Source organism: Egretta garzetta, unplaced genomic scaffold, assembly GCF_000687185.1.
Source record: "Egretta garzetta isolate BGI_Z169 unplaced genomic scaffold, ASM68718v1 scaffold373, whole genome shotgun sequence".
Taxonomy (NCBI): Eukaryota; Metazoa; Chordata; class Aves; order Pelecaniformes; family Ardeidae; genus Egretta; species Egretta garzetta.
The window spans coordinates 1,469,382-1,495,033 of record NW_009259184.1 but is presented as its reverse complement, the minus strand read 5'-3'; the positions used below and the strand labels follow the sequence as shown (position 1 = coordinate 1,495,033).

At 45.4% G+C, this 25,652-nt stretch overlaps 1 protein-coding gene across 1 annotated transcript; it reads right to left on the bottom strand.

Moving 5' to 3' along the window:
* Positions 1–1,452: 1,452 nt before the first annotated feature.
* PCYT1B (phosphate cytidylyltransferase 1, choline, beta) lies at positions 1,453–23,609 on the bottom strand. Its single transcript, XM_009635682.2, has 8 exons — positions 23,550–23,609; positions 20,494–20,593; positions 18,952–19,068; positions 15,474–15,625; positions 14,832–14,910; positions 11,473–11,615; positions 9,102–9,290; positions 1,453–3,383 (listed from the first exon to the last, which is right to left on the bottom strand). The coding sequence occupies exons 1-8, from the start codon at positions 23,607–23,609 to the stop codon at positions 3,177–3,179; spliced, it is 1,047 nt and encodes a 348-aa protein (XP_009633977.1). The 3' UTR covers positions 1,453–3,176.
* Between the last annotated feature and the right edge of the window lie 2,043 nt (positions 23,610–25,652).

Below are 25,652 nucleotides of genomic sequence, written 5' to 3'. Positions count from 1 at the left end.
TGTCTGCTGCTGCCCCTCGCCAGCTGCGGCAGCCGTTCCCCCCCTTCACCTTGCAGCCAGAAAAACCGGCGAGAAGGTGAGGGGAGAGGTGATCCTGTGGGAGCAGAGAGCAGCAGCACTAACTCGAGCAGCGGGGTTCAGGGCAGGTTGGAGAGGCTGCTCCAGTGGCATTTATGGGGGTGTAAGGATGGGGGCTTTGTACTGGGGGGGGTGGGTAACAAGCACTGTGCTAGCAGTGGGGCTTACGCTGGGGGTTGTGTTTGTGTGCCCAAAGGTGCTATAAAATGAAGGTGAGAGGCAGCAGTATCTGTTGTACGCTGTTTATTTTTCATGTGGAGCTTGGCTGATAAATAGGACTGAATTAAAGCAACGCTCATGAAAAATAAAACCCAACCATGACTCAGAAGTGCAAAACTGCCCTCCACATGTCCAGAGACAGTGAGGTTCTGGTTTGCTGGAGACAGCACATGGATGTTGGTGTCTGTACCAGCCGGGCAAAGGCTTCAGCTGATTGATACCTAAATGCGAAAGGACGTCTGGTACAGTCTATGGCTTTGTCGCTGGGGAGCCACCCGTGACTCTGAGAAACAGCTTCTGTTGAGAAGAGGTCACTGGTGAGTTTTTCTCCAGTTCCTATTTACAAGTCGTGGTGCTGTCTTCCAGTCAAACCACTAAACAAGGGCTGCTGAACAGTAAGCGCTATGAAATTGAAACAAAACAAAAAAACCCAAATGGTAAAAGCCAGGAACAACAAAACCCTGCCCACCTCCATTGCGTTTGGACGTGGCTCGTCGGATAAACAGCACCAGTAGAGAGCAGATGGTTCCCGTGGTGGAGGAGCGGTTTGTGATGGGAAGACTTAAGACTTGCAGAGGATCGGAAAAACTAAGAAGTGCATCCCAGGTATGAAATTACAGTAACAGGTTGCCTAAGGCTGAGAAAGGTCTTAATTGCACTGTGGGGGCTCGGCTGGCAGCAGCTGAACTTGCTACAGCTCTCCCTTTGCATGTTCTAGTGAAAGCAGCAGTCCACCCCCTGCCCTGCTCGCCACTCTCTGCAGCTCTGCGAAGAAGGAACTGGCTCGGCTCCGTAGGGCAAAGCATGCCACGAGGTACTACGTACTCAGTCTCGTGGTAGTCAGAGAAGTGCCTGGCAAAGGGCTCCCAAAAATAAAATCAGTTACCCAGTGGTGGCAGAGGGATGAAAACTGTAGGGCATGAACAGGATGTGGGGGCTAATTAGGTGCCTGGTACAAGGGTCTGTAATTTACCTGCCTGGAAAAGTATCTGGAAGGGAAGGAGTGAAAGGAGTTTACCTTCTAGGTCACTCGGCAAGGTAAGGATGGTAGCCAGGGGTGGGGGGACTGCCACCCCATGTGCTCGAGCACTTGGGAATCTTGCTCCTTCCCAGCTTTTTTATTCCAAGAGCTGCTCAGAGCCCTCCCTCTCCCAGCGTTTCCTGTGCTGCCAGTGCAGGGAACCGGCAAAGTGCCGACTGGTGCTGCCCACAGTGGGCTGCGTGTCCGCGATGGGTTTGAAACTCCGGGGAGCAGTGGCACAGTGGCGATTTCGCTGCTGCGACCCCCTGCCCGGGCTCTGTGCCCGGCAGGCTGCCGGTGGGACAGGCAGGCGGCGGCAGCCTTCACCCTGCTGGCCTGGAGCGCCTCGAACGCGCCCGTGCACTGAGGCAGGCTTTGCCAGGCAAGCCTGGGAGCAAAACTGCATCGTTGCTTCGCAGCCCCACCGTGGCGATGTGGGCTGGGCGCTGCCTGCGGCGTTCTGAGCTGTGGGGCAAGGGCAGCCTCAGGTGCTGGGGGTCCCCCCATGCTCGGAAACCCTGCAAGCCTGCAGCCACCTTGCCAGGTGCCAGCTGTGGGACTGAATGGTGGAGCCGGACGTCTGGCTTTGCCAAGCTGGAAGGAGATGAGCTGGTGCATCGAGGGGAGGGGGAAGCTTCACTCGTGCTGCCTGTCCTGTGGCTCTGCTTGGGGCTGTACGGGTGTCACGGATGGAAAAAGAAAATCCCCATGCCTAATCCTGTTTAAAAGGCTTCCACTGTTTTTTTCAGTGTTTCCTCCACGTTAGGGTAGAGGAATGGCCTCGGGACCCCTGGGGGGGGAGGGTGTCTGGGAACGCATCTTGTTTAGAGTTTGATGAGAAATTGTTTAACTGGCTGAGCAGCGTGTGAGGACAGCAGCACTGTTGTGCTCGTCGCTTGGCGATGCGTAGCAGGGAGCAGCAGGGTTCCCTAGGAGGCCACGTCCCGAGACCTTGGGATCCCGTGCGTGTTTTTTTTTTTTTTTAGAATCCACCAGTAAAAATCACCACCGTCTTCAAACTATCTGTTTGCTGCAACAACACATTCCAGCTAGGGCTGTCTCTCCGCTTACTTTCTTGCCTCTGAAGTGCAAAGCCAGGGAGGAAAACAGAAGTTATCAGGTAGCTGTTCAGGCACTAGGAACGCGGAGAGCGATTTCATAAAGCAAATACAGCCTGACTCTTTACATACACCCCCTATAGAGGCTTGGTCAACAAGCAGCATTCAATAGCCTGAATATATTAAATGGATTTCTACCAGCTCAGCTGGAGTGCTCTCCATTTCACTGGCATGGTTTGGGCTCTGGGGCAGATTTCATTCAAAAAGAAAAAATGTAAAATTTTATTTCCTGTTTCTGAATGTATTTGCTGCAGCAATGCCATTCCTTCACCTGCCCGAAGAGCTCACGGTTAGCGCGGTCCGGTACAACTGCATCTTCTCCATCCACGGGCTGCATCTGTCCTGTGCCTGTGTGCCAGGCCCGGATCGGGAGCTGATAGGGCTCCTCCCGCCAGCCCCGCTCGGTGCAGAGGTCCCCGCCGACCCGGCCTGGCCGCAGCAGCTGTAAGCAGCAACGCAGGGACAGGAGCTTGCACAAAGGTGGATGTTTTTCTGTCAGTCCCCAGTAGCGTGTCTGGCAAGTGCTGCTGGCCCGGCCTCCAGGCACCCCGAGGGAGGGGATGGGATAAGCTCTTCCTGAGATCTCACTTGCTGTGCTCCAGTCCCTTTTCAGCATCTTCTCCCAGAGCACGTTCCCTCCTGTCAGGGATACCCCAGATGTTCCTCATGCTTTTCCCCATCCAGCGGTTGAGTTCATAGCTTGTTCTTCTGTCTCATGGTTAAAAAAATATATCTTTACTTTACTTTTCATCCTCGTCTCCCTCGCTCATGCTGCTGAGGGAGGCAGAGGCAGCTTTTGGAGAAGAGGGAGGGGAGGCTTTATTGAAGACCCAGGGTGGAGATGGGGAACGGGATGGAGATCGGCCCCGCGTGGGACTGCTGTTTGGGCTCTGCCGAGGAGAAAAAGCCTGCAGCATTCGTCCGCTTCGTTCCTGGAACATCTGCTTCTGCAAAAGCAAAGGGAAAAGATGCTCTTTGAGTAACGCACAGAGGGAAAGGTACGTCTGTGGGCAGGCAGGGGGCTGCGCTGCACTGTGCCTCTCGCCTGGGAGGCAGCAGGGAGACAGAGTACAGACCTGAAGCGTGGCCGGTTTGGCCCACACTTCACCTTTGTCTCTTCTACTGCGTGCGTAATAATCCATTTTTTACATTATGAGGGTTTTTTTCTTAGGTAGGACACCCCTGGTGTGAGAAGACTGTGTGTATTGCCCTAAGCCAGCTAAGGGGAACTCTATTTGGATTTTTTTGTGCATGTTGGATACACTCTGTCTCAAAAAGTGAGTGTTCTGCCTGAAGTCACAGAGTTCCTTGTTCCCAGGACCTTTTCCTTTTAGTGTGCTAGGTCAGACCACCCGTCTCCTGCTGAGCTTCCTGGCTGGCCCAGCCTTTTTTTGTCCTTCTCTTCTCAAGGGAGGCAGCACGGTTCCTGCCAAATACTGGCAGCCACTTCCCCAGCTACCTGGAGCAGGCACCACCCAAACCCTTAAATTGGGGGGTAGAAATGTCAGAATTCAGGTGTCTTTGTTGGAAAGAGAAACAAGTGCAGGCTCTGTATTCTGCTTTGGGCTTTATTGTCGGTTTTGCTTTGTAAAGCTGATTGGAGGCCTGGCCAGCACTGGTAGGTGGAAGAGACCACCGTTTCAGTCAAGCAATCTGCTGCAGTAAGGCAAATGCTGCTACATGTGAGCTCCTGCGTGGCCTTGCATTAGGCTGTTGGGCTGGGTTACAGGAGATCTAGCATGTACTGCGCGGCTGCTGCAGGCTTCATGTGGAAAACACCAAATGCGAGTGCCTCGCTGCTCCTCCTGGGGCTGGGGAACAAGAAGTCTCAACCCTGGCTGGAGTGCTGGGAGTCGGATCGCAGGCGATGCTTGGCTGGAATGGAAGAGCCAGCCCGGACAAAGTTAAGTTGCTGCTCAGGTCTGAGAGCAAAATACCTCTGCAGAATGTGTTCTGGGTTTGCCTGCTTGGGCAGCTGCCGTCCACAGACTTTCTCAGCTTGAGTTTTCATTTTGTTCCTCCTCCCCCCTGCGGCGAGTCTGCCCTGTGATGACCTTCCTCCCAGCCAGGGAGCATGCAGTTGCCCATCTTGCTCCTCCTTCTCCTCTTTGAGATTTCAGTATTCCCCGCCAGCAGATGGGCCAATGCTAGGTTTTCCCATCAGGTTTCTGGTGTTTGCTAATCCTGGAGGTTAACAATTGAGCACAAATACCAAACTTAACTTGTTCCTCTGTGAGCTCCCTCACCCAATTTGTATCTTTATCACGTGGGCCTTTATTAACTTAGTTTGCGAGCCCGGGTGTGGGTGCACTGCAGAATGACAGAACAGTTCCTGCCTGGAGCCAGGCTTAGCCATGCTCTCATGTATGAAGACCCACGGTGCATAACCTACCCCTGCACTATTCCTAGGTCCAAAATAGTCAAGACTTCCCGAAATCTCAACAGTTAGCAGATGGTGGTTGCTCCTGATAAATGGTGCCAGGAAGCATTCGGGTGGGGGAGGGCTACTGCTGCTGAGAGCCATGAGGATATCACCAGGGCTGGCAAAGCCCCAGAGCCTGTTGAAATTCAGTGGTAGGAGTGCAAAATTTCTCCTGAGATCACAGAAATTGAGGTGTTGTTGGCTTGACTTTAGCCTGTTTCATCCTCTTGCTGAAGATAACCCCCAACAAAAAAAATGTTTGATATGAAATATCTTTTTCCTGGCCAAGCAAAACACTTTGACTCCCTCCTGTCCCTGGCACCTTACCAGTCACTTCAAAAATCTCAGTGACATTCCAAGAGTTCTTGATGTTGTACTGGTGCTGGGGGAAATCTAAGTGTCCCAGCTTGGCTGGTATCCCACATGGCAGGGGGTACTTGACTGTACTGTGGGCCACATGGGCCAGGGATGGAAAGGAGAACCCCACCTTCCTGCTAAGGCCCTCAGCCAGGCTGCAGGACACCTGCACCCAGGTCCCTGCTTCAGCAAAGAGTGTGTTGCTTGAACACTTGCAAGCTGGTGCACTCACACCTCACCTTCAGCAAGGTCAGTGCCCATCCAGTCCGAATTGCCTCTTGCATTAGTGCTTTAGGCACCAGGCTGCTGGCTAAAACCACAACTGCTGCAGGAGGAGGAGGTGGTGGTGGAATCCACCTGCGTCCAGAATGACTCTAACCCTCCAGCTCTGCTCTGGCAGGGTGAGTGAGCCAGGCCCTTCACAGGCAAGGTCTTCCTAATGGGGGCAGGCAAGGTCTTCCTAGTGGGGGTTGCTCCTCAGGCCGTTGAGTGCTGAAGAAGTAGAACAAGTGCTAATGGCTCCCTTGAAGTGCAGGAGGGTTAGAAAAGGCTGGCAGCGCTCTGGACCTTTATCAGAGGTGGGAAAACAATTTCAAAGCCTTGGTTCAACCAGTTTAGGGAGACAATGCTTTGCTTTTGGCAAACTTGCTACTGGGCAAAAATACTTTTGCCTATTTCTGAATTTTATTGCCTACATGTTGATACTGCCTTGCTTTAGAAAACAAGCACCAGCTGGGCATTACAGAAGACTGCTTTTGAGCTGCTGATTCTTTCAAGGCCGTGATCAGGTCCAGGCTGATCGTGGACGCACAGTGTGGCCCAAATGCTGGCCCTGGGTTCCAGTCGCAACCTGTAAGATTCCTCTGAGCTGTCCAATGCGATGCAGCCATTTCCCAGCCTGGCCACCCCCGACTCGCTCTGTGCCCCGAGGGAAACGGGCCCTTTGGAGGGACACCTCGCCTCCTCCCAGAGGGAGGTTGGAGTGGAAACCCTGCCCTGAGAGGCTTGCTTTCTCTCCGCTGACCTGAAGTGCAGCCGTGTTGGAGAGAAGGTAGAATGAACCCTGCTGCTTTCCCCGTCCGTGGAAGGGGCGTCTCTGCCATTAGGGACCCCGTGCCGGGCTGTGCGGTGGTCCTCTCTCAAGTCAGGACAAAAGTTTCATGCCATGCTAATTGTTGTTTCTGACCCCTCTGTGACCCTCTCACAGAAAAAATCCGTATGGGGATTGCACAGGTGGGAAAAAATGCCGATGAATTATAGACATCTTGACGTTTCAAAACTGACATTTTGACCTTTTTCAGAAACAGATTTTTTTTGTGGGTTACATGGCCCTTACTTTTATAAAATTGATGCTAGCATAAAGCATATTATAATAATTATTTGTGAAATAATAATAGTATATTAATGGCATGCAAATTACTGATCTAGGAATCTAGCATGCCCATAACGATTCCTGTACTTTTAATGTCAACATTAAAAGCAACATCTAACTAACAGTGATAAGGCAAATTAATAACAGTTTTGACACTAATAGCAAGTTATCATTATTTTAAAAGTCTTTCCTGTTGCAAGGCTCAAACTGATTTTTAAAAAAGCCGCAACACCTCTCAGCTCGCTGTCACTGATGCTTTTCCTACAGCACTGCAAGGAGATTTCACTCTTGTTCTTAGCAAAGGTCCCTGTGGTTGCACCAGATTTCCTACTCTTCGGTTGGGACACTAACTCGGTAAACAGGAGGCCACCTCCACCCCCCTAAAGACCTTGGCAGAGCAGCTCTTCTCTAACTGAATTTGGTAAAATGTTTTATCAGGAAAGGGGTTTTAAAAATGCCATCAGTGTGCAGTGTTGAGTGGGTAGAGACAGGGAATGGGTTTGAGGCTTTGAAATTCTTTTCTTCTCTCTGCACAGCCCAACTCATCTCATCTCCTGTGGGTTTCACTGCTCCATTAGCATTAGTTTTATTTATTCAGCACCTACGGCCATAGGACCACCCCGCATGGGGAACACTTGCCAAGCTCTATGGAGAGTAACTTAGAGAAGAAGTGCTCTTCATGTGGATGTGGTCAATGCGGGTAAACCTGGGCTTTTCATCAGACGAGTTTACCATCTTCCTCTCCCCAGGGACAAGGATACTGTCAATGAATGAACTGCTAAATAAGCTATTTGTTTGTATGGCTGGGACCAGTGTTATTCAGAGAGCACCTGCCTTTGCATGGGGCAGATGCAGCTGTAAGGAGACTATAAAGATGCAGTTCTGAAGCCTTCACAGCCTAACTTTAGGCTTTTCTCAACTGAGTGGTAATCAACACAGCAAGTCATGGCACAGAAAAGATGAGAACTCCAGTAAAAGGCAGGTACTATGTGCTTTGGTGGCACTGAGTTGTGACACGGCTGTGATGTGAGCTGCTTAAATCACCAAGGGTCTGTAAATCTTCCTGAGGGTTTGTTTATAAACAAAAACTCTGCTGAGGTCCTTTCAATAGAAGGTACCTTTCGTTGTTCAGGCATGAACTGATAAAAGTGATGTGAGAGAACATCATGCGTGTGTTGGCTCTTTAGAAATATTCCAATAGCATCTGCTTCATGCCAGTCCTAAGATGTTTCTTCTGGCTTGCGGCCTCTATTGATATTTTGCCTCAGACTGTAATCCATGAGCAGTTAAAGCTTTGCACAAGCCTCTTGCAAAGGGTTTGCTTTCAAGTGAGGAGGGAGCTGCCCGACTGTCTGTGCACCACGGTCTGAACATGTGCCTCTGGGGGATCCTGCTGTTCTGCAGGATTATTTGTCTAGCTCTTACTCTGCTCCCCTCGATTCACCCTCTGCTGCTTGCTGCTCTCCTCTCTGCTTGCTCACATTTCCTTGGCCCGAGCGAAAGCCTCACTTGGAGCTTGCAACTAGAGCAGCACATCTGAGATGGTGCCTGTACGGAAGGGTCTGGCTGGGGCCTGGGCTTTCACCAGAACACAGCTGCGCAGAGAGCTCCTTGGAAAAGGGCTGACTCCCAATGGGAAGGTCTAAGGTCTGTTCAAACAAATGGTAACTTTTACATTCAAAACAAGCTTTGCTGTTGGTTTCAAGTAGCGAAGGGAAGTAGTACAAGAAAACAAAGTTTCTCAAGGTTTGGCAAGCTATCAAAACTGGAAGATGGGGGCTGGGACTCTTTTGGGGCTCTGAAGTGTCACCAACTCACCACCCACTCAGTGCATGACTTCGGTTTGAGCAGGTAAGGCCATGGGGTTTCTCCCCAGAAGGACGCTGTTACAGACTCTCAACTGCTTTTCCAAGGCACCTGGGAACCTTTGGTAAATGGGCTCTGTGGAGCCAGCACGTGCTGAGGAGAGCTTCAAAAGGGCTTCAGTTCCACCTGAGCCTTCCCCACAGTCAGTGAGATGAGCCTGGCCACTCAACATGTAAAATCCTTTCTTAGAACTTGAAATCAGTAGTTATTAAGTTAGAAAATTGTCATCTTCTACTGCTGAGTACAGAGCATGAAAACAACTATTGAAAAACTTTTCAGTGTCCCTGTTTCCCTTGCCACCTCCAGTGTATAGTTTCTCCCTGATGACTGTGTGCTAATGGGGAGAATAGACTCTATTAGCCTGTTTGCTTGCGTGTTGCTGTTATGCAGCTCTACTGAATGCAGTATCACATTCAGCATTGCACTTCCACAAAAGACAGAAATTATCCCAAAGAAGCAACATCCAGAAGTGGCAAATCCTCCCGCTGCAGTATTGGCATGCGTTATTGGATTCAGCAAGCAGGTCTGGCGTTATCCTACTGTGCTGGCTTTCAAAACAAAGACTGCAGCAAAAGAGTCTACTCTTGATCTGCATTACAGAAGATAAATAAAAACCACTCAGACTTCCTGGGATGGCAGAATACCTACCCAGGCTCCGTCAGGTCCAAACAGTTCTAAAAAGTTGCCAATAAATTCCCTGGACTTTTCTTCCCATTTCTGAATGAGGTCATGGCTCTTCTCTTCCACCTTGTAAACAAATTCTTTTGATTTTTCCTCCACATTCTTGACTTTTTCTTTCATTTTGTCCACTTGGTTTTGAAAGCGGTATTTCTTCTCCTGTTTTAAAAGTGTGGACAGAGATTAATATATAGGGACTTGGAAATAATTAGCCACTGACAGCTGAGAAGAAGAAAAAAATTGCATTAATGTATCCTAATACATATGGCCTTGGTTAACTATTCCCACATTATTTTTATAAATGCAAATTTAACATTTGTGGAATGAAGTGCAGAAGGTACGTATTTGAAAAGAGCGTCTTGTGTGATTACTGTGTTTAATTCACTGCATGAATCTTACCCTATTTTCAAACTGAGTGCACTTTCAAAAATTATATGAATCTTGTGAAGGATACAAGTGAGAAATTAACAGCTCAACCTTAAGCAAAATGCAAATCTCCCAGGGTTTCCTAGCAAACACAGCCCACTGCTGACTTGCCAGCCTGGATGGTAACTTGGACCAAAATGTCTCTTTGGTCAGGTTTCTGCAGAGCAGCAGGAAAATTCTCTTCACCCCCAAGCCTGGCTCATACAGGAGCTTCTGGCTGCAACAGAAAGATGTGCATAGGCCAGCGGCTTGTGGCCAGCAGACTTGATAGAAAAGAGAGCAAACTCCTAATTGCTAATGCACGCAGAAAAAGAGAGGGACAGAGAAAATAATGTCAGGGGGCTAGCATCGGGCAAAGCTTCTAAAATACTTCTGGATTAAAGGGCTTTTGTCCTGAAATGCTTCTGTGCTCCTCAAACGTACAGGACACACAGCAAAACTAACACTGTGCTCTTGAACGTCCCTGTAGAAGCACAGATGGCTGCAGGCTTTTAATTTCCTGTGAGCTTCATTTAATGGGCACTTAAATTTACTTTTAAAACAAATACTGTCTAGTGCTGAGGTGGGTTTTATTCTAGCTCATGAATCACTAGAAGAACCGTCTTTACAGCTCACAAGGCCAAACTAAATCCTTAAGGTCCAAAGAAACCGAACTCACTTTGCACCTAATAGGTGACCAAGTCTTTCTTTAACAAGGAAACCAGCGCTTTTCTGCCTTGGCAAAATCCTGGCTGCTTTTATTTTGAAACACAAACAGCCTCTGGTGCAAATTAGTATTTCTGCATTTGAATTACTATAAGCTAAATAACCAAACGCCAGGAGGGACTTCAGGATACATCAGTGTCTGAGACTGGGGGAAGCATACCTTATGCAACACTACCTTAACCTCAGAGCCACTGAAGAACAAATTTGAGAACCCACAAGGCATCCAGCATGCCTTAATTTAACGGATATTTGCAATAGTGATCCTTCTGGGTGGAGTACTTACTTACAAATAGGATTTTTTAGAGGTGTAGACGACTGGAAAAAAAAAGCACAGTGAAATAAATACTTATGCTCTGTGACCTGTGATTTATCTGCCAGACTTCAAAATAAGAAACAAGTAAACAAAACCCTCAAAAAATTACACAATTCAGTCCTTCACAAGGGGGTTTCCCAGCTCCAGGGAAGCAGGGGGAAGTCTTCCTGTGAGCCAGTCCAACCACAGGGAAGATTTTGGTAATGTGGGCTATCTTGAGGCCTTAAGACTTGAAACAGAAAATGAAGGAAAGTAAACTTTCATTTCTGTTAAGTGTTTACTCCTCACTGGAGGGTAAGGTGCAGAGCTGTACGTGGAAGCTGAATAATTGGGGCCTTACTTTCAAATGCCCCTCTTGCCTGACCTGTTGTGGCTTCTGATCAGCATCATTTACATACCAGCTTCCTAACTCACTTCACTGTCTTAAAAACCCTTTTAGCTTCCTCTAGTAATCTTGCTGCTCAGTGGTTGGGGGCTTTTTTTGTTTGTTTGTTTTTATCCTGTCTCATGGTAAAGAAAGTTTGGATATCAAAATCTTCACTCGCTGTGCTACCTTCTCACAATGGGAATAAAAGAAATCAATGGGGTGAGTGGCTGAGCAGCCTGGAGGAGTGAGGGGGGGGGCTCCTTTCTAGTGCGTCATCAAAGTCACCTACAGCTCAAGGAGGAAAGGGGAGCAGCAGCTTTGTCACAAGCATGAAAGCACAGGATGGAAATGAAGTTGCTAATTAATAGGAGCAATTAAAACTACCCTCAGCTTACCAGTTTCTTTTAAATTCAGTTCTTCCCAGCTATTTTAAAAGCAGCAGGAGGATGATACCCTTTCTTAACCTTTACTCTGCATTCGGGGCCCTAGGAGAGAGTGTTTCAGAAGCAAATGCAGATCGGCGTACTTACATTTATAAAACTAACATTCAGCTCTTTGGCAGTGTAGCCTCGTTGGAGATTGCGCCGGGCATACACGTCATAGTCCCGGACGATCCTTGTGATGATATCTGATGTTGAGATACCTTCAGTTCTCTGCGTCGGTACGAACATTCCTGAGCAAAATGGGAAAAGAAAGCCTGCTGAGAAAGCCCAGCAGGACCAGGCACTGCGGCAGGTAGCTGAGGATGAACACAAAAATGCCTGACCAAAGGTGAGAGACTCACAATTCTGCCTGTCTTATTCCTACTTCTTTCCTGTTGTTCCTGTGTGAGCTTAGGGAAAGCACTTGGTTGCTGTGCCGGTCATTTTTCCCCAAATCTTCAGAAAGAGTAAAACTTGCCCTCTTCACAGCGTCAGCTGTAATGTGGAAGCTATTAGACTGGCAGGGGCTCCCAAGCCAGGAAGGCTAAACCTCTCAGTTGTGACAATTCACTGAGCAGTTCTTTCTATAAGTGTAGCCCTTATTTAATGCTACATAAAGGAGTGGGGGACTGGCTTCCGCTATTGAAAGGCCCTTTGCCGCTCTCCTGTGTGTTTCCACTCTCCCCTCCCCTCCCGCACTGCACCACCTGATGGGCTTTGTTCTGCTGAGTAAAACAAACCAGCCCCTGGCCTTGGCCGAAGCCAGGAAGCGCCTTCAGGTAAAAGATGTGTTACAATAACTGGAAAACACCCTGGAGGTGCCGGTAGCTTGTAAGAGGAAGATGAAGCTTAACGGTGGTGTGAACAAACACAGATATACCGTGGGGACTGAGGGTATCGGTCTCCGTAGCCCCCATTTCATGTCCACCTGGCCATGTCAGTGGCTGTAAAACCACTCTCCCTGCTCCGACAGATCCGTCCCTAAAAAAACTGGCCATTTATTAATACCGCTTGCATTTTCCTCAACACACCTGAGGAATGTATTGCTTTTTAATTGCTCCTCACCAAGACAGGATCGCTTGAACTGTTAAAGAAAGTCACGAAGGCAATGATAGCAGAGAGCTAGCCCACCTGGATTTAGTAGTTAGGGCTGCAAAAAATTACTACTATCACTTATATGTAATTGCAACATCAAGCTGCTGAAGAGAGAGCTGTAATATGAGACTAGAAATGGTTTTGCAAACCAAAGTAGTGCTTTGTCTTAAAAGGGTGGCATAGCTACTGGCAAATTAATCCTCACACGTTCACTTGAAGCAGGCAGGCATTGCTAGCTAATTTCACAGGCTTAGAAAAAGATCTGGAGAAGGAATCAAGAAGCTTAGCAGCCTCTTGTGACTAAATGGTATGGCATATTTTTTTCTTTCTGATCTCTAATTAATACTCTGCTGAAAAATAGCTTATTTTAATCATGAGCAGAGAGGTTTCCCTGATCGTGCTTTTCAGGCTTGCAGCAGTCACTCAGGAAACTATTTTTGGAAGCAGTGAAAACCACTTTGAGCCAGAAGCCTTTATAGGAGCTACAAGAGTATATGAACAAATCCAAGCTCTACCTTTGCTAAGCCAAAAGTGGAATTGTTTTCAAGCCCATGTATGACAACATTGCCTTTAGTCACTGATTTTTTCTTTCATATGCTTCATGTGTTGGACTGTTTCATGTTTTCCAAACTAACTGTTCACAGATGTGCAGAGGTTTAGTCAGCACACCATCACCCAGCTCACCGTTGTCCATATGCCGTCCCACCCACCGAAGGTCGTGGGGAAATGGGAGCGCATGGGAACCTACAGGACGAGCTCCGCAGTTCCCATCTGCTTTTCTGCTCCCCAACAACTTGATGTGGGAAAACGGAAGCCCTGGGACTAAGGAAAAAGCACAAGTGTGTCCACAGCATTGGTCTATTTAAAACAAAACACCTTGGGGAAATTCACTATTGTAATAGTGCTGTTCTGGAGCATTAGGACTACTACAGCACTAGATCTCCAACCTTTTCACAAATAAGGTAACTTCATTCCGAGTTTGTATGTCACAAAATTCAGACACACAAGACTGAAGTCACTTCTCCAGCATCTCATAGTGACAGACATGGGACAGACCACAAGTCCCTGAAGCTGTAAGTTCTTCTCTATTGTGCAAACAAAGTTTAAATTTCTCATCAGGACACACGCGCACTGCACCCATGCCCAACAACAGCAGAGAAGGGTGTTCCAGGTTTGGGCACTCTCCAGCTCAGTCTGGTAACGATGCAGTGACACCAAGGGCTCCTGTCATGTTGTCCTGTGCACTCAGCACCTTACAGAAGAAAGGCAACGTAGCTGCCTGCCCAGCATGTATGCTGTATGTCCCTTGGTGGCCTGTCCTTACTAGAGGTACCTTTGTTCCGTTGCCTAGTGAAGTAAGCTGGTGCTGGCTCTGAAACTGTAAAACAGCAGTTCCCAAAGGAGGGTTGTGAGTCTGACACCACAGTGAGGTTTGCAAGCGGAAAAAGATCAAGAACTGCTGCTATAAAAAGCTTATTCTTTCAGCTCAGGTCAATACCTGGTCTACTGTTGTCATCATATAGCTTGAGAAGGTCACTTTGCATGACAAATTACCATCAGGCAGATTTGATCTGGAATTTTTTTATGCCTCCAATATACACATTTATGTAGACCAGAAAGAGGATGGATTCACCAGTGTTCAGGCCAGCACCTCCAGGTAGCAGGCGAAGACAGGTATGATCAGTTCCTCCTCCCATGCTGTTCAGTCTGTTAGGACAGCTGCTGCTGGTAAACAGTGGCTTAATATTGTCTCCTCAGATTTAATTCAGCTTCCTTGAACTGAAGAGATACAAACTCCTGATGAATTCAGCATGGTCATGTTCAATGTAATATGGTAGTCAACCAAACTGCTAAATAGTCACAGCAAGTGAATCACTCTGGTACTGATTTAAACCCTCTGCCAGTGTAGTAACAAAACCCCTCAGTGCAAATCAGAAGTGGATCCTACTGACTCCTGAAGGCTGCCTGTGCTTGCCTGTATTCAGGACTGGGCTGTGTCAAGGAGTCATCAGTTTGCAGTTATCAACAAACCACTGAAGTTGGCTGGGCTGTTGTGGGAACTGAATGCATTTTCATTGGTTCAGAGCTCTTAGTTGAGCACCCTGAAATTGTTTAAAAAAACCAGATGTGACTCTTCTGTGACAGACCTGAATGGTTTCCTGGGGGTTATGGCAGGAATTCAGCCAAGGACATCCTTTGTGGTTTTACAAAGTGAACCCTTCTGCTGAAGTCAGCAGTACCTGCTATTAGGGTGTAAAAGAACGTGGTATTATCTCTACTTCTTCTCTCCCGGCATTTGCAGTCAAAAGGCAGTAAAAGAATTTGAGCTGAGGCTGAAAAGGAAGGTGCTAAAAATGTAAAGTTGCCCTTACCTGCCTCCTTTATGTGTTTGTATACATCATCCGAGCCAGCGGAGGAGTACGGGATGTCATCATGGGCTACAAAGTCAATCTGCCAGTGAACAGAAGAAGAATCACATGCCACCATCACTGAATTTTGGTTCAGTGGGGGGTCGTTGTGGAGGATCATCTCTTTTCTCGACTTCAGCTGACTTGCTTTTGACATTCTCATCCTAAAGCCATCACCTAGAATATTGCACTAGATTTAGGCCTACAACTGCTGTGTTGTATGATCAATTACGAAAGAACAGCAAGCTTGTCTCCAGAAGCACTGCCATTAACATATCACTCTGGCTCGCTCCGTAGAAAACCTAAATGATGACTTTTCTGGTTCATGATCTCCTTTCCTGAAAGTCAATTTGTGAATAATTCTTCAGTGTTATTTTGCCATTCAAAAATCCCACTACAGAAATCATCTCAGCATCCTGAGAAAAAAAAGGCAAGACAAATATAACATTTCCTGACAAAGATGGAGGCAAGCAATGCCATGTACCTAATCTCAGTGACTGGAATTAACTGAATTAAATAATTTGCTCCAGCTAATAGAATTTCACAGGCTTGCTGTTTATTCTCATCTGTCAGTCTGCAAAGGGAGGGACAAGGGGAGAAATGTACCTTATGTTTTTCAAGGAACTCAGGTGTCAGTGTCCAGGGTGCATCTCTGATGACCTCGTCCACATAACGACAGTGTCTGAGAGCTTCATATCGCTCCGTTTCATTCATCACAGTGAAGCCTTTGAATTTATGAGTTAAATCATCACTGCAAACTAAAATATGGAAGTATCAACAAAATGGCTCTACACTCAGTAGGATTAGCATGACTAGCAGTTATTTCCTGTAATCTCATTAAGCACTTAGTTATCAGCTTGGCTATTTTTGGGGTCCTCCAGGGCATCCATGAGTTTTGCTCAGGGTTGGCAGGTACAACCACAAACTTCTGAGACATCCTTCCCTTTCTGGAGCTGCAGCCAAAGCCCAAGTGAGATATTGTAGGACATCTCAAGCTGTACTATATGCACATCAGTGGGGATTTCATGGGCTGTGAAATTTCAGCAGAGATGGACAATGCTTTAAAAACAATCAAAAAGTGCAGTCTCAGCAATGACAGAGTCCTCACAAACGTCGTGTAACACAAAATGGTTGAGGTGGGAAGGCACCACTGGACATGGTTTAGACTAGATATAAGGCAGAAATTCTTTACAATGAGGGTGGTAAAACACTGGAACAGGTTGCCCAGAGAGGTAGTGGAGGCCCCATCCCTGGAAACATTCAAGGCCAGGTTGGACGGGGCTCTGAGCAACCTGATCTAGTTAGCGGTGTCCCTGCTCACTGCAGGGGGTTTGGACTAGATGACCTCTAGGGGTCCCTTCCAGACCAAAACATTCTATGATTCTATGATTCTATGATTCTATGACATTGCCCAATCCATCCCTCCTCCTCAGAGCAGGGTCATCTACAGCAGGTTGCTCAGGGCCATGTCCAGCTGAGTTTCCAAAGACCCCTCAGCCTCTCTGGGCCTCCTGTTCCTGCTTTTTGTTCTTACATAAACAATGCTCTAAATGATTAATTTGCCAACAAAGCTCTAAATCACAGCAGAACAGTTTCTCACTAAATAAACAGCGATGGAAAACAAGTCATGGCAGATTTTATAGGAATCTGTCTTTGAGTTTAGCTTTGAGGTCAGCAGGTTTCCTAGAAAGAGAAGTAAGGCTTGTGCCATGTTCAAATGGGAAATCACAGAAGGAAGCCCCACGGGAGGGGCTGGGAAAAGCTGTATGCTCTAGTGGAATAAGCAAGTCCAGAAATCCTGCACCTTTAACTCTGGATATACCAATACTTTGTCACATTGGTTTTAAAATGAGGGGAGGCAACAGCCCTGTTACCAGAGAACTATAAAAGTTAGGTATTATCTTTCTACCCACATAACGTTGTGTGAAACACAGTGGCCTGTCCCCACAATCGTGCCTCTGCCCAGTGCTATAGCTACGATAGTCATTTGACACGCCACATGGAATAATGTGATACCCATTTATAGCTGGGTTGATAGTGGTTGTCCTTCACCACAGGTCAAACCTATGCCTTCGGATCTCACTTGTCTGTGACACCAGGACAAATAGTAAGTGCACCTGATAAATGATAAATGCAATGTTATTAGTGCTGCAGGGAAGTGTGAGAGCGGCCCTACAGCTGCTGCTTCTTTCTAATGTGAAAACCGACCTATCAGGCAAGGCGCTGGCAAAGATGCCGTCTTTTTTGAGATCTAAAATGGATGTTCTTGCTGTGATGGTCGTTAAGGACCTTTAAAGTAGGAAAAATGTAGGAAGGCTTAGATAGCCCTGGAGTTTGTGCAAAATTCAAAGCCAGATAATAATATACATATGAATTTCAGCTAGCGAAATGCTACGCTATCCTATTATGTCATTTTTTGACGCCTGCTGACAAGAAATTTAATGGAGATCAAAGCATTTTCAGTAGAAAGATCCCTTCTGAGATTGTATTTATATTTGTTTACAGCCTTTATGTCATCTTAAAGCTACTCTCTCCTGGAAGAAAGGGTCTACTAAAATTATTGGAAAATAGTAATTTTTGCTTGAATTCTGAAAAAAGGTTTGATTTCATTTTTTGATTACTGTTTGTTCATGTACAGCGCAGACACAATATCTCTCTATTTCCTTTTTATTCTGTTATCCTGCTCTAATGACTGATTTGGGAAGGTATAAGTATCTACTGAAAAAATTTCTTAGCTCCAAATAATTGTCTTCACAACGAGAAATAAAAGGGGTTGGTTGTGGAGCCCACAAAGACACATGACACCAGTGCTTTTGCAGCACAAATTGTATGTGGGTGTGGAAAGGTGCCCATTTTTTAAACATGCCAAGATGAGGAGTGCCTTGCTGGGAAGGGGTGCTGATGAGTGCTGGCTGCTTTGTCCTTCACTCCAAAAATAAGGGCAAAGTGAAGCTACGCCACGAATTTCAGAGGAGCCAGGCTTTTGCCCCAGAGCGCCTTCCCTGATCTGGGACACCCCCCACTCCTTTAAAAGCACAAGTAAAGAGAGTCCTGAATGTTTCCTTCATAGCAAAGGGATATCTCCTTTCCTTCGCAGAGGAAATTTCCTTCCATGGGAATTACCACAATTCATAAACTTAAGAGTAAAACCAAAAAGTGTGTTTATAAGGAGATTTTGCTTTTCCTCTACGTTGGGTCTTTCCCCCCTCCCCCCCTCCCCCCGGCTTCAACTGATTTGGGACAAAGTGTCTGAAGGTTGCATTCATATTCGCTTTCTCATCACTGCTGTAAGCATTTGAGCAGCTGAAGGTTGCTGTGAAATGTTTACGTGAGGCTTTTCTCCACCCCAAAGGTGCAGGGAAACTGGAACCAAAATGCATGTTTATGAGGCCTCACAAGAGCAGGGCTTGCCCAGCCAGTCAGGCAGGACACAGCCACCCTCCAGTGACTCCTTGGGCACATACCAACTGCTGAACAGCTGTTAGCCAGCCACACAGCAAAAGAAGATATCCATGGTAAAAAAAAATACAAACAATGATAAGAAAGCAACCTGCCTGGGGACACTCGCGAGCTGAAAACTACGTTCAAATTATGACCTACATTTGGGTCTCCAATGATAACGGGCTGGATTTGGCTTCTCTGCTGATGTTGAAGGCTGGGTCTGCACACACGGTACTGACCTGGCAGCCAGGGGACATGGGCTGTGCCTGGCTGGCGGAGGGACCGAGGAGCCAGAAATAAATGAGCGGTTGATCTCATTCACTCATCTCCATCTTTGAACAATTTTGAGCGAATAACTGAAAAAGGTAAATTATTCATATGGAGCTATTCTAAGCTCAGAGTCATGCAGGCACCTACTTTAACCAGAATGGGAATTGTGCCTGTGCTGCTGAGGGCAGAATTTGACTTTTACTTTAATTGATGCAATTGTAAGACGTAATTCAAGGCAAATCGCCTATAGAAAGCCCCCAGAGTGAAAGTAGCATTCAAAGTCACAGTGTATAAACAGCTGGGGGTGCAGGCACAGCAATAACTCTCTGATACTGAAGCAAAAATCCAGCACAATAAATAACTCTGATCTTACCTCCTACTAATAAGTAGCTATTCGGGAATAGAGTTTTGGCTTGCATAAGGGCTCTAGCATGGCCAGAGTGGAAGAGGTCAAATATCCCATCTGCATACACTCTGACAGGTCTGTCAACTGTGGAGAAAGAAAGACGACAGTGATTTTTCAGACCCAAAACAAGTTGCACTTAATTCTGACAGACAGGTTTTTGTTCCCAGATAAGATGATTGCAGAGATTTACACCAGTTCTGGTGTTAAAAATGCACTGTGGGTGAACTCACAGTATTTTATCCTGCTCGTTCCTTGTTCTTCTCTATACGCTCTGCTGTTTTCTCTCAGACTTAGCCTATTTATTATCATATATCATCCCCGTATTCTAATTTAGCAAAAATGTCATCTTCCTGCCTCATTTGGCTTTCTACCATATGTCTTGTTCTTTTCACTCTGCCTTTCTAGTCAGTTCTGCCTTCTGGATTTTTTTCAAATTTTTCCTTATTTTTTCCTATCATCTCCTTGTCTATGACTTTCTTTTTTCCACAGCTTACTGCTGTAAAGACGTATTGCTTACCTCTTCCACATAAACCCTTCACTTCCCTTTTTTGTACTTCCCCCAAGCTTTTCTCTGCTCTCTAACGAGCCTGTAACTTCCTCTCCTCACCATCCTCCTGCTATCATCCTTACAACTCTTGCTTTCTGTACGACATCTTCAGCAGCAGCCTCCAGATAGAAAAAGGACTTGCTTTACCAAATGACACGTGTGACAGCTGTGCCACCTCCAAGCAAAAGGACAGTGGAGATGACAGCAACAGAGCTCCAACCTCCATGAACTATGCTTCAGTGCTACAGAGAGATGTCTCTGCTGTCAGGACATCCAAGGGTCCACGGGAGAACACTGTTCCTTGCAGAGCTGACTGGAAAGCTGCAGCTTACCTCTATAAAGCGCACGTACTTTAACAGCTTATTTTAAATATGTGAAATAAGTATACGAAGGCTTTCTTTAAAGAATCTCTTGGAATTTCGTGGGGCTGAAGTATATATTTGCAACTCTATGTGAAATCATCGTGTTTCCCCAGCCCAATCACAAAGGTAGGTCTGGAAAAAACGTCCAGATAAAGAGTTCCAAAATCAGGCATGGTTTCTTTTCAAAGGGCAAACAAATGGCCTTTAAGGCCACTCAAGGTCTGATGTGATCAACAAAAACATCAGTGAAAGGAGAGGTTTTCTTGCATAGAGGCAGTACAGGAAGAGAATCCAGGAGGTAGCCACTATACAACACGATTTTCGGGCTGGTTGGAGTGGGCTGGCAAGCCTTCCTTCCAACCAACATGCAGACATCCACAAAACCATCAAACTCTAGCTTGAAACGTTTTCTCCTGTTTCTCTAGCAGAAAATAATGGTCCTCTAGTTACTGGTTTCTTCCCCATTACCTGATAGCAGCAGATACCAGGCTGGCCTTTCTGCTTCCAAATGGAAGGCACAAATGAGCGAAGGGAGAGCCTGTGCTTTGGTCCCATGGACCCAGCACCCATGGTCCTGCTGATGTTCCTCTCTACACATACCTGGTGTTCCCAGCCGGGCTTGTGCAATGGTTAGCTTCTCATGGGGGGCTTGGCACTGACAGCTTGTTTCATCTGCAAATGGAGCAGGTGCTGTCAGAGTCTGGAAGGGGAAAAACACAAAGTAAATTTTTTTCCATCAAGTAGTTAAAAAAAGAACCATTTAACTGTGGCAGGATGCTGTAACCAGGCTTAATGCTGTTTTTTTTTCCCTGGGGATTTTTGCTTTTTGGTCACCCCTGAGCATACACAATTCACACAAGGTACACAAGGTAAAATGATGAAGAAAATAAAGCTTTCCAAACACATCATGCAACTTAATTCTCTATCTGTTGAGAATCTCAAGCACTTTTGAGGTAGGTGCAGGTACATAATTTTTCTTTTGCAGAGCAAAGTCAGGTTTGATGGTGCAAGCAGCTTAATCCGTGGTTTGGTCTCAATGAGTCCAAAGGCCTGAGATGCAAAATGTATTCTGCTATGCGTAAATAATAGCTGGAAAAACACACTGGGATTTAGAAGGTTGCAAATGGGCCACCTCTTCACACGCACCGGTTCATCCAGCTGACAAGACATCAGTATAGATGATTGAAACTACAGCTTGGTTTTCGTGTCTTTTATTTTGTGTGTATCACTTTGAGGAGCCATTCAAAATAAAGCCAAGACTGCAACCCGAAGTCCCACCTAACTAGAGCTAACTGAGCTGCAACTCCTTTCTCTGGTCTGACGCATACTGTAGTAGTACTAAAATGCTCTAGCTGTGATCAGACCACCACAAGGATACTTGCTCTGAAGAGGTTATAACCTAAAGATACAAGAGACTGAGGATGTGTGAAGAATGACATGGCATTATCCATCAGGAAACCTGATTACAGAAACCGCATTTCTGTTGTGTCCACGCCTATGTAGGAAGTTATCAGCGATCAGAACCTCAGATATTTATTATCTACCATATGGCCTGATACGAAAAAACACGCTTCTACTGCTCTTGGCTTGAAATCTTTATGAAATCATAGAAACAGCAAACTACCATGAGCTGAGTCTCAGTTTGCTTAGTTTTTGTGAGATGAGGTGGTAGCTGAGATAAGCCGAAGGAAATCTATCCCTCACTTTGCCTCCACCGTCATTTAGCTGGGACCTCATGACCTTGTAGCAGCGGCTTGGTTGAGTTTTGACAGTGACCACTTATGTGATGTACAGTTGTCATACCAGTTTGAGCACCCATGGGTGATCATAACAGAATCTCCCTTCCCCTTTACACTTTTTTCCCAGCTTTTAGATGCTGAATGCTTAATCACTGAGCATTTATTTTCTTTAGCATCCCTGATACATTTTCAAACATGTCATGCCTAACTACTGCTGACCTCTGGGCTCACTGGCTTGTTGGATGGAAAGCTCAGAGGACAGGAGTAAAACAGCGACAAAGGCTTAAAGATTGATATCCAGCTCTTTTTGCTGATTTACTAGTCATTTTGTTTACTGAAAGCACTGAAATTTTATGCAGATTTCTTTTTTTTCTCCTTCCATTTTTCTTTCCCTTTTTTTCATAATTTTAAACATTGCAGGAAATCATCATCGTTAGTATGTTAGTGATGAAAATCACAGCATCTCTGCAGAGACAGGGTTAAAAATGGAGAAACTATGACCAAGTCCAAGTTTCTGTCTGGGTTTCGTGGACGGGAACTGTTCATCGGGCCACACATGCTGCACAGTGTAGAACATTACACATAATCATACCGTGCCAGCTCCTTCCCTTATTTCCTAAATACTGTCTTTTTGCTTCTGGCTTTGCAATTGCTGTGTGCTAACCTGTCTTTTTATCTCCAAGCAAGGTCAAGTTACATGGCAGCCCATACAGCCTGGTTCCCGCTGGGATAAAGAGGAAGGCAGAAATGTTAAAACAATAATGGCTATGGTCTGAGGCCTGCAACTGGTAATCAGGTCCTAGCTTGGCAGAGGCTGTTTCCTTGGAGATTATTTGAAGAAAATAGGCCTGGTTTGCAGGAAGATTTTTTTCCCCCCCAGGCAAACACAGCAGTGCTTTTTATCCATGTAAACGCCTTTGCAACACCAAGATTTTTCTTTCGATCTTTGCTCAATGGAGAACAACCTTTATTAGCTTCCCATCGGTCCAGCTTTTGTAAATGCTCATCATTAAAGGTTGCTTTATGGCCAAGGGCTTAGAACCAGACCTGTCAATATTCCCATTCCTCTGTGATCTCTCAGTCACTGGATATGAAAATACACTAAATACAGTAGATTAAAATCAGCAATATTCTATCAAAGCCACACAGAGAAATGCATAAATACCATGTGCTGGCAGATCAAGGGAAAGACAGCAATAGCTTCCCCAGGAGTAAACAATACTATTTCATTTTATCTGGCCTAGAAAAAATGTTGCTGAGCTTAACAAAAACATCTTAGGAGTAAAATAAGATGAGAGCTTTTGGGTTGTATACCGTAGCATAAGATAAAATATTTCAAGAAATTATTAAAAAACAGAAATAATTTATCAAACCTCTTTCAGTTTTTATATAATTACTTGTATTCTTTCCAGTTTCTTGTCAGTGATGACGAGAATTGGGAGAAGAGAGCAAGTAATTTATATAGCAGCTTTTTAATTTTGGTTAATCCATTAAAGTACTTCTAGAAGTTCGCTGTAGTTTTGCCAATAATCAGATGGTTAGACAAAGACTTTGTGCAAATGTACTTCTGTCCTTCTCTGACAGATTTTTCCTTTCATCTGCACCTTCGTTATTTTCTAGGCATTTCTATTTTGCGGTTAGTCAAGCAAGTCAAACTAGCCTCGCATTTTGGACCAAGGTAGGCTTCCGAGATCTGCATCATCCTGTAGCAGGGTGCTGTATAGCCTACACGCAAGTTCAGTGATGAATTATCTCATTTTGTTTGTTCAGCACCTGCTCCTCTTTGTATTATTTGATATTCTTGTATTTGAAGCTTCAGTAAATTCGTCCATAGCCACCTATTCCCCGCCTCTCATGATTTCATAGTCCTCTCTCTTTTTTCCCTTCAGTCACGTTTTCCAGGCTGAAGGGCTTTACCTTGTTTATTTGTTCCTTGTATGGAAGCTGGTCCACAACTTTGATTATTTTTGTTGCCATTCCCTGTTAACTGCAAGGTGGTTTATACAGCGTTTGAACTGATAACTCTTCCAATTCCTAGAGCTTTAATAGACAGGAATAGAAAATTATTTCTATGGTGCTCACACTTTGTGGTTATCTTTGATGACATAAGCATCTTACACCTGGTGTCAGCAGGGAGAACTTACTTTCATTTAAGCAGTCCAAATGCCGCATTGTTACTGTATTATTAATATGTGGTGTCTAGGGAAAGCCTATTGCATGTCATAAATGGAGAAATCATTCTAATATTAGGACTCATTAGTGATATTTACTTCAGAAGATGTTAAAAAACTCTTCCAATGCAAGTCCTATTTCCTGGGAATGAAGACACTGCATTCAATTGTAATTAAATTCACTTCCTAAAAATGAACATATGCGAGAACATCATATCCAATAACCCTAGCAAATCAGAGGCCATTCATTCTATGACAAGTTTAAACAGTATCTTACTTGCATTCTCACAAATTTACAAAACAACTGAATATCACTCAGTAAACTTCAGGAAATTAAGAGACAGAAAGTAGGTAAGGGGTGGGGGGGTGTCCCCTAGCAAATGCCTCAGCTCCATTTGCACCCAATAATGTCTTTCTAACCCCTGAGTATATTTAATGAGACAGTAGCCCAGAGAGGGGAGTACAGTGTGGCAGGCAGCACTAAGCTATTCTGTGGCTGGGATACTTGATGAAGAAACCCTACATGACAGCTAGAAGCAGCTTATTATCAGGTGTATCTGGATGCTGCCTTTTTATTATCACTCTTCATAGTCTCTTAGGCTACTGTAACCATTTAACTTGGCTGCTAGTCAGCAAATAAACGTTCATAGCTTACGTTTCCAATGGATTAAAAGGAAAGTGGTTGGTGATTTGTACAGGACCAGGAGTCATACCACTGAAATAACAGGCCAAAAGCACAAGCACCTCTGCACCCTCTCTTTTGTTCGCAGCCTGTAATAGGAAATAATTGTTTGCTTGTTTTCTGAATGGTTGTTGGGTTGGGGTTTTTTTACATAGCAGCAAGGCAGACAGAAATATTTTTCTAAATGGTAAATGTAGACCCATCTATGCCATAGCGCATCTGCCATTATAACTTTGCCTGCAGGGTAACTGCATGCAACATGTGCTAATAGAAGGACGTACTCTTTTCTTTTTCCTTTTCGTTTTTTTATTTGCACTGCCTCCCTTACCACATGACATCATAGACAAAAACATTGTTCTCTTGGTAGAGAGAATAGTTGTACTGTCATCTAAGATTTTGCCATCAGCAAAGGTCTAAGAAAATATGAGATCTTGAACCAGCACAGCTACACAGGCAAAACTCGGTAGAGCAAGCTGGGCCTGTGCTTATCAAACGATTAAGCTGGTAGGCAAATTCTGTGGGAGGTCTGACGCTGTAATCTCCTTTTATCACAGAGGCAGTATTTAAAACAGATAACTGATTTCACTGAACCAAATCACGTGAAGAAGATCTATTCATATGAGGAAAGATTATTTTGGGAACCTGCTCCTGATGTTGGCAAACAATAATTACAAAGCAGGAAACACCGACATTGGTTTGAAGGCACATTTAAGAGAAAAACACTATTGAAACTCTTGAGAAGGAACTAAGAATACATGCTGAGTTTCTGAAGTGTGAGCGCCCTTTGCAAGTGGAAAGACTGTGTTAAGGACTACCAAGGTCTTCTCTTGGACGTTTAGGGATTCAACACTGTGGAAAATGAAAACCATACTTTCTCACATATTACTTTTGGTAACCTTAACCAAAACACATAGATGTATGAGCAATTAAGTTGTAATTGAATGTTACTGATGGGTGCCTCCAGGTAAACCTTTCACGAATAGTTGCAATATTAATGCATGTATCAAAAGAAAATCCAACCTGTTCTCCCACAGTTCTGCTGACTCAGGGAGGTAGATGTAAACTAAAAATAAGGCAAACTAACCTAATATGAATAATAAGTTAAAAAAAACAAATCTGTTTGCAGGCATTCCAAGTTGCCTTATTCTCAGTTGCTTTTTCTGGGCT